We start from the raw sequence: 9,481 nt of genomic DNA, 5'->3' as shown, positions 1-9,481 counted from the left end.
TGTAAAACGCTGGAGGAGTTTGCTGACCACCGTCAAATTAACTCTTCGCGAGCAACCAATCAGCGCTGTATGTTTCCAGAATGTGTTTCCCCCACGGAACGACGGAAAGGAGCCATTTAACGGGAGTCGAAGACAGAGAGAGGACATCCCACATGCGTTAGCCTTCGCCACCCGGAAACGTACCTGGCTCGTTCATCTGTTAGTGGCGCGAGTGGGCATCTCATCTGACAGAAGAGAGGAAAGAAGAAGTTGATCCAGAAGCAAAGTTGGTTTACTTACATTTAATCATCCACGTGAATCCAGAAAAACCTCACGTGTTACTTCGGATGCTCATAGTCACCAAAGCTAGCAAACTTAGCGCGGAATTTTGACTTCTCATTCCTTGAAATAGTCTGTGACTCTAAAGTAGAAATGATTGTTGGAGAGATCCTGATAAACAAGTGGACGTTATTAAGTGCAGGTGAGTACACAGAAATCGCCAGACCATCTTCTAAAATATTCTTTTCCTATTTAAATATCTTTTGTGCGTTAATACACTGAATAGAACTGTCATGCTAACGTTTGGATGTCACTAATGTGTTAACATAAAGTGTTAACATCATTGTTGACCGAGTGAGTCAACGCATGATTATGTGCATGGTGATTTATTATTCTCTCATAAGAAAAGTATCTTTAAACGTCCAAATAGGGATATTTTATGAAGTTGTGGTTGAAGGACACTTCAGAAAGAAATATATGTCATTCTCAAAATAGATTTTAAGAGAATTTTCCTTATGTTCGAATCTCATGATTAATACTTAAGCTCATAATTGTAAAGGGGAGGAAAGGAGGAAGGGAGAGTTTTAAAATAAAGCGTGTCGAAGGCAGAGGGAAAAAAAAAAAAACATGAACACATTTATCCTATTGTGTGGTGTAATTTCCGTGCAAGAATAAAAATAAAATAATATATTAGAGAGAAAGAACACATAGTTGGTGAATAAGATTAGATCAGATGATGTGGATAACAGAAACGACCTATATCATTGATCTAGTAATTTAAATTACCCAAGAGAGAAAGAGCGTTCAGAATAGTTATAACGCACTTTGTAGGTGTTATTTTCTGAATATTCGTATATTTTGTACTGTAAAGTTTTTGACAACATCTCATCTAAATATATTCAGTATTGGAAATAAGTACTGGAGAGTGGTAATGTTTTCGAACTCATTCATTCATTCATGAAATATTTCGATGTGACTGCGTTTTTACAGACATATATTTATATGCAAAATAGCACAAAGATGATAAAATATGGTAACCTACGTCGATAGTTTTGTGTTTTAATTATTTTCTAAATTTATTTATTTTTCGTTTTCAGATTATAAAAAAAAATCAGTTTATAAAACAAATGATTTGCTATTCGCTAACTTATGCATTATTATTTAAAGTAGATATACATTAAATTCAGGTAATTCTATTTATAAAAAATTGTACAGTACTAGATTATTTAATAAAATTATGTCAATATTCTTATCGCGAGAGGTCTTTTGAAGTTTGTTTATTTAGCATACTGACAACACATACTCTCCAACCGAGTTACTTTTACCACAAAGTCGTCTTGCTACGCTTGGCGTAGCTGTTGTTTTACTTATGCTAGTGACGATATTTTAACTCGCAGTTTTATGTGTTTTAAGTTTAAGATGTGATGAAGTATATTATCTTTATATTTTACTTAATGAGTTATATACTGCGTTATATAATGAAAGTCCAGTTTCTAGTTAACTGGACTTTCATTTTCAATGAAGATTATTGATTTCTACAGGCAGTTGTTCGATGAGTTTAATATTTGTGCTTCTAATGTTAAAGTGCGTGTTTTGGAGTTAACAGTATTATTAATTAGGAACACATTTCAATAGGAATCATTGGAGTTATTCATATATATATATATATATATATATATATATATATATATATATATATATATATATATATATATATATATATATAACTGATAATACCAATAAGTGAATACTTATTTAAGTAAAGATTCAAAGCGGTTAATAGATTTAAGTAAGTATAATCATTTCCAAATATGGGCTGTTGTCATATTCATAATTTTACATATAACCTGTATTTCAGAATTATATTATTATTATTATTATTATTAAGAGAGACCTCCAGGGAGTCAGAGACTAATCGAGGGAGGCCACATACTACACGCACTAAACGCAATATGAAATGCAAAAGACATATATGCATATAACATATGCAAATATATATATATAATGACCTACTACTATTAATATAGCTTTAGCTTTAGAGTGTCTCAATGTTTTTTTCAGTGTCTTTTTAATAGCTTTCTATGTTCTTAACGCTTGATGAAGTCAACCCCGACGAAACATGTTGCGTTTTCAAATAAATCTCAATTTGTTATAATTCTCGAATTTTTAGTCAGTTTATATTAAAATGAATATATATATATCATAAAATTACACATTGAATTTCAAATATCCGGTATTGTGACAGTGGTAAAGTTGAAAATTAAAAAAAAAGAAAAGGGGGGGGGATGATGAAATGGAGTATTAAGAAAATAGGACATTTTTAAAAATTATTTCTATTTAATAAAAACTATGAAAAGCAGTAGCTCATTACGAAATATTTATTACTCAGAGTTTATTTTTAGAGGTCTTTTATATAGTTAAGAAATATATAATATATATTTCTAAACGAATCGTATATTTTGTGTGTGTGCGTACGTAATTTATGATTAGATACTATGATCAGCATTGAAATTGAATTTGAATTTTTGTGAATGAGAGTCATCTAAATTTGTCGACCCGCTTGTCCAACCCTAGGGGTTATTTTGTCATAATATCTCTTATTTATAAAGGAATGTGTTGATGCTCTTGACAGTAATACATATGATGGTCGTTTGGGTGAACTTATTAACGTAGGTAAATGTGTTGATAATACATTCACCTTTCGTCTGCCCGGCGCCAGTCATTTGCATGCTTTCATTCATTAACAACCATTTAAATCACGCGTAGAGTGATTATTCATCCAGCGTATATAGCCAACTGCCTTTTGAGATTTTTGTCTCCTGTGTTGTAGTGGAACAGCACATTTTCTTCCATTACAGGTTACATCGCTGATGTCGTGCATAATTGAGGAGTCTGTATTCTTGCAGGAAGTGTAGTTCTGAAATGTGTTTTACACGTATAGGTATATTCTTGACAGGTATATTCTTGCACAACAGAATTACTGATTGGATTTCGATCATCATTCTTGAGCAGGGAGGAAATTCTCAAATCTGATGGATCATTTAGTTAAATAATTGTTTATAAAGAAGAGATCTGATTTTTTTTTTTAAGTTGACTATATAACAACAAAACATTGAGAGACAAAGCTGAAGTGTAATAATTTTATTAAGAAAAAAAAAGCATAAGGTATTTTTATAATTTTTAAAATTGATATGTTCAAGTGTATGCAATGAACCTGAACCACAGGTTCAGAATACTACTAAGTATGCAATAAAAATACTTTGAATTAATAAATCAATCCTTAAATAATTCTTTCTAAACAGGAAAAAATCGTAAATGATTTTTTTTTCTTTTCTCTTCCTTGAACAAATTTGACAGACGATTAATTGACAAAGTCAGACACCCAATATTTAGATACCAACGTTAGCCTCGTACGCGAGTCAGGTTTCGCTGGCCCGTTTTATACGAACCAGACTCATTCCAGCTGTATACGGATAGAGCGTAGCAAGATTCTACGTAGTATTTTACTTCTCTTTATTGTTTTATGATTTTAACGTGCGATCCAAGTAGCATTGTTTAAAATAAAGTAAGATCTGTTTTTAATTATGCAATAGTCTTTTGAGAGTATATATTTTACTCAGCGTACAGAGTTTAATGTTCTTGGAGCTGGCATCCCTTGTTTGTAGCGGTATGCCAGTGCAATTCTAATTGCACTGGCACACGGCTATATAATCACATTTTGAAGGTTAAATTTCAGCTATAAATATCTATCAAAATCAGGGCTTTTTTTTTTTTTATACTAAGGATGATTTTCACCTACCATGGCGATTGTTTTTCAACCCACAAAATCGACCAACCTTTGTGGATACCAATTTACAGAAAAATATATTTAATAGGCCATCTTATCCTAATAAAATCGAGGTTACGAAAGCTAATGACACACTTAGCAGGAGGCGGGCTGTTTTAAAAGGCCTGCAAATATTGTTGATGAATGAAATATTGCATGTACATATTAGTACAATACGTCTAATATTAGGCTTGTCCCAACACAGCAGGTAATAAAATAAATATTTTGATGTAATATTTAGCCTATAGTAACTAAAGCATTTTCTAGGATAAATGCAAAGTAAGAACAAAACACTTCAAGCAAGTATTTAAATGTTTTTATTACATCCTCTGGGTGCTATAATAGTTGGCCGATTTATTTATGGAAGATAGCAGTCTCCCAGATATTCGGGCGGTGTTTGATATCGAAATTAGTTTAAATTAGAAGTATTCTTTAGATCAGCGCTTCCCAAACTGTGGGCAGCGGCCCCTTTGGGGGCCGTTAGTTTTATTGAGGAGCCGCAAAATAATGAAAACAAATTTAAAATGTTTTAAGACCAAGTGTGACGTGTCAAATGTTTATGTAAGATGCTAAAAATATATTTGCATTTGATTTTTGCAGTATTCGCTGTGTATGTTTTGTATTGAATATAAATGCAATAAATATTATAATAATATATGTCTGTATTAAGATTTTTTTTTTTTTTTCGATGGGGGCCGTGAAATATTTTAATTTTTCTAAAGGGGCCTTTACATAAGTTTGGGAAGCACTGCTCTAGATCATAATGATTTCCAGAGTTTCCTTTCGCGTCTTCTTTTTTTCGTCTTTATATTTCTTCCCATATTACTGCATGCTAGATTTCGAGCACGTGGTCTATCAACGCACGTTGTCTGTATTGATTCATAATTATATAAATTAAATAGTTTCGTTAAGAATAAATATAATAATAAAAATTAAAGCGCATTAGTGCATAATTTCCCGCAACATAATAAGCATACTAACAGGGAGCATTTAAATCCCTCCTAGACAGCAGTAGTTCCTTACATCAGAAGGGAAAAAAAAATTTTAAAACTATTCAAGAAAATACCATTTAAAAGCTACTTATATTTAATCTAGCTTCCCTTATCCGCTCGCCTAAGGATGAAGTCCTTTCATTATCAGGAATGGATATGATGTGTTGATGTTAACTCCATTATTATGTCTCTCTGAGAGATCTGAGCTAAATGGAAGAACAAACTCCGAAATTACATAATTATATCAATGCGGACAAATGGACTTCTCATCTACGCGCAGTTAGATTGAATAAAGCTGCTACCCTAAAATTACTCTGCTTCAGAAGAGAAAGGTTATTCTGGAAATCAGCTAACGGGCATTTTAAAATCGAAATCTTTTGAATATTTGCTTAATTTCGTGTTCTTATTCAATTGTACTTAGTTTCTGTTTTTCTTTTATCATTATCTTTGAAAATGCTTCAATTACTATAGGAAAAAAAAATATTTACTTGATGTGTTGTGATAAGCCATTAAAGTATCGTACTGACAAGAGGCTCAGTCGATTTCGATTATATCCTTTGGTTGGAAAGACCTTGGTTTGAATCTGTCTAGGATGCAAATAATCTTTATCAGGGCTTTTCATTTAAGTTTATCTGGTATCGTACGGAGTAGCAAGTTTTTTTTTCCCCTCTTTCTCTCGGAAACTTGGGTTTTTTTTTTCATCCACAAACCAATGCGAAATACATAAGAGACTACCGGAATAAGTATTAACCTCCATGTTCAGTCGGATATGGTTTTGCAAACTTGTGAGTGCCATGTGGTCTACCCGTAAGTGTGAAACAATACCTTACCTGTTCGTGACATGACATTAGACGATTGCACTATCCAAAATGAAATGTAGCCGACGGAAATGTATAGTGCTATCTGAAGCCAGAAACGCGGGAAGACTCAGGAAGTTAAAAGTAAGAAAACTGACGAAAAGTGATAAAGAAATCTCTTCAGTCTGATGTGGAAACAATCAACCAGGAGTTGAGTCTATAGAAGTTGTTCGTATTAAAACATGATGTAACGAGCTGCACATTTGCAGTCAACATAACAACTACAAGAGTAGTTGTTATGCAGAATGAAATTTTCTGGATAACGCCGTGCTTTACAAAAAGATATTTCTTTCAACGCGATCTACACCATGTAAACTGTAGGTACTGTTGCAATCTGGTTTCTATTACAGCCGAAGCAACTAAAGCTATACTAACTAAACAACTAAAGCAGTCAATGGATACCATAGTGTGAGGAACAAACAGCCATGGTGCCCACCTTAAATAAGATATAGAATCTCCTTTCGCTGCGATGATGAAACGGTCCTACAGAGCATAATTTCCACAGCTGTATGATAACGATCAATGAGAATTTTGAACTGATCTTGCTGTAGGCATGTAATGAGGTTCTGGACTGTTGTGGGGCAGATGTCCCCTTAGCCTTACTCGACACTCCAGTTCATCCTACAGATGTTCAGTAGGGTTAAGATCAGAGCTCTGTGGAGGCCAGTCAAGTGGTGACATTCATGTTCACAAACCATGCAGTTACAGCAGCAGCCTTAAGTCACAGTTCATTGTCTTGCTGAAAGAGACAATAGTTAGTTCCGTAGAAACACCACAAAGTAGGAAACATTACATTGAACGCAGAGGTATCTGCACATTGTTCGTGGCACCACAAACACAGGCCAAACCAGCAAAAATAGGATCATAACATCACACCGCCGCCTTCGAATTTCATAGTTGAGGTTGCGCACTCTGGTAAGAGACGTTCACTGGGCATCCGCCACACCCGACCATCTGCTCGGCAGAGGGTGTATCGTGATTGTTGCTCCATAACACCGCTTTTCAAGCTTCCACATCCCGCTGTACACGCGGTTTACACCACTGAAGACGACGCTTCATGTTGGTTCGCGTAATTTTGGATTTTCATATTGAGGTCCTATCATGGAAATCCATTTTGCGAGCCTTCGTTCTGAATGTTTTTTGCAGATTTATATTCTAATCCATGCCCCGAAATCCGCATTCAGCAGTGACGAATGACTGTTTTTATATGCTGTGTTTCATAGCATCCCACAGTCACGTTCGGTGAGTGTGGTGACTAGTATTTACAATTGAATCCCTGCGCTTCCATCTCAGTATCGTATCACTGACTGCTAACCTGGAATGACTCACTTTGTCAACAATTGCCGAACAGATAGTAATCATTTCAAGCTCCGTTCAGTTCCCCTTCTCGCAGCCATTTCACGCTGACACATTGCACTGACTTGGGAGCATCATATTCCTGCAATTTATACTGACTACGAACACGTGACTCGTTGCATGGCACGAATGCACCTTGCCCATGAGATGTTCGTTGACTTCTTTCCAAGCAGTGATAAAATTAATGTCTTATGCTTTTAATCGCATAGCTTTTCTTTTAGCCGATTTGCGCGTTTCGCGTGTTGAAAAACCTGAGTTTCCTGGGGAGCAACCCCCCCCCCCCAATTCATCATCGACTTGAAAAGCGTTTTCAGAATGATTCTTTACGTCATGTATTTGATTCGATACACTTCTTTCCAACTGAAGGCCAAATGTTGTCCTCACGAATGCACCACAGAGACCACGATTTAAGGAAGAAGATGTGGATAACGACTAGTGTGTATAGAGTCCCGATCTCAACTCAATAGAATACACATTCTGAGGGGAAAAAAAATGGTGTCGAATATACCAAACTTCTATTATTGTGAATTGATGGAGAGTCTGTTGGTCATTTAAAATTACGCCCAAGTGACTAAGGCCAAGTGACTTCTGGCTGTTTGCTCGTTTTTTTTTCTGGATGAAAACCACAGCTTTAGGAAGAAAAACTCTTCCAACCGGCTAATTCACCTTCAGATTTAAAAAAAAAAAAAAAAAGACTTATAAAAATTCTTCGTATCGTAGGTATGCCTAGAATGATGAAAAGTGTAAGCGGGCTTGAATTGCTAACGATAATGAGATTGTGTGTGTGTGAGAGCAGTTTGTTTCTGTGAAATATAGTACAGTATTATTCCACTTGCGATGCTTTTCTATTATGACCAATGCCCATTTATACGACGTTGCAGTCGCTCATATGACGGTTTTAGTGACATAATGCTACTGTGAAACAACCGATGCGCAGTTTTCTTGAACTGTTTTACGACGTGTTGTTGCTTATTACATTCGTTTGTGTTTTGGTGTTTCGCTGCGAATTTGATTCGATACACTTCGTCTTATAAATTGTTTATAACTGTCATTTTATTTTATTAATAATGGCAGATAAAATTTAAAATAAGGGTGCTGTTGCTTCCGCTGTTTTATTGTATGCTGAGATTAAAATGATTCAATTTAGTGACGATAGTGTATCGAACACTAAGATAGGGCAGCCTATACTTATCTCATACTGACATTGTTACAATTTGTTAAAAATAATGATAAAGTTCTTAGTGAAGGGAAAAGTGCTACACTAATTAATACTACAGTTATCCGTAAACGTGACAATCTTATTGTCGAAATCGAAAAATGTTTTAATGATATAGATTGAAGACTGAGCTAGTTGGTGTGTATTCACTTAAACTAAACTATTCAGAATAACTTTTTTTTTCATTCGCAAAAGTTATTCTAAATTTTTCGTAAAAGAAATAGTACAAACTTATAATATACACTACTTTCGACAATACTAGTGTATTATAAATTGATCAGCTTTTCGTATATGATATCACAATTTTTATTTATTTAATTTTTTATTTAATTTGTGAGATATATTATAGAACCGATGGCACTTCACTATTCACTTGTATCTCTACAGTGGATATCGTCGTTCAATCAAACGCAAAACGTACATGAATTTGACTTAATCAGCGGCAAAGAGTTTTGTCTCCTATTTTACAGTATATGCTGTCCTCTGATTTAAAAAAAAAAAAAATGTAAAACGCACTCTTATTTATTTATCTTATTAATGGAAATTGTTCTCTTACTGGATTTACAGCCAAGAAAACACTACATACTTCTTAGTGTTTCGGAGTTGCTTCCTTTGCTTCGAGGATGCTCTCAAGTTATTTAATATAGTATATACTAGAATCCCACTTTACGACAGCTTGCTTTACGACTGGAATAAATTTTATGACTGCATGAAATGCCTGGCCACAAAAATGAGGCGATCGGGAAGCATATACTTCAACTGCAGTTTTTTGAGTGACTGAAACCACAGCGTACAAATGAGAGTTAAAAACCTTTTTAACTAGTTTGAATGATTTCTAATAACTGTATCAGCATGGCTTATACGTATTTGCATTTTTTTTAAACCGTCGCTATGCATGGATCTACAGATGAAGCGAACTGTTGTTCACACTTAATTAATTGTTAGTTTAATTCAAAATTATTTACAATCGGAAAGC

The 9,481-nt window shown here is 34.4% G+C and overlaps 1 protein-coding gene across 1 annotated transcript in view; it reads left to right on the top strand.

Annotated features, from left to right (window-relative positions):
• Nucleotides 1-241: 241 nt before the first annotated feature.
• Nucleotides 242-9,481, top strand: part of LOC150100971 (protein APCDD1-like) — a 120,762-nt gene continuing 111,522 nt past the window's right edge. The window contains exon 1 of the mRNA XM_090401825.1: nucleotides 242-460. Coding sequence (XP_090257951.1) covers nucleotides 412-460 — 49 coding nt within the window. The 5' untranslated portion in view covers nucleotides 242-411. The remainder of the gene's footprint in view (nucleotides 461-9,481) is intronic.

The sequence above is a fragment of the Typopeltis vanoorti genome, chromosome 12, assembly GCF_054136105.1.
Source record: "Typopeltis vanoorti isolate ZY-2024b chromosome 12, IOZ_Tvanoo_1.0, whole genome shotgun sequence".
NCBI lineage: Eukaryota > Metazoa > Arthropoda > Arachnida > Uropygi > Thelyphonidae > Typopeltis > Typopeltis vanoorti.
The sequence above is the reverse complement of the archived record's forward strand: the minus strand, read 5'-3'. Positions and strand labels throughout refer to the sequence as shown.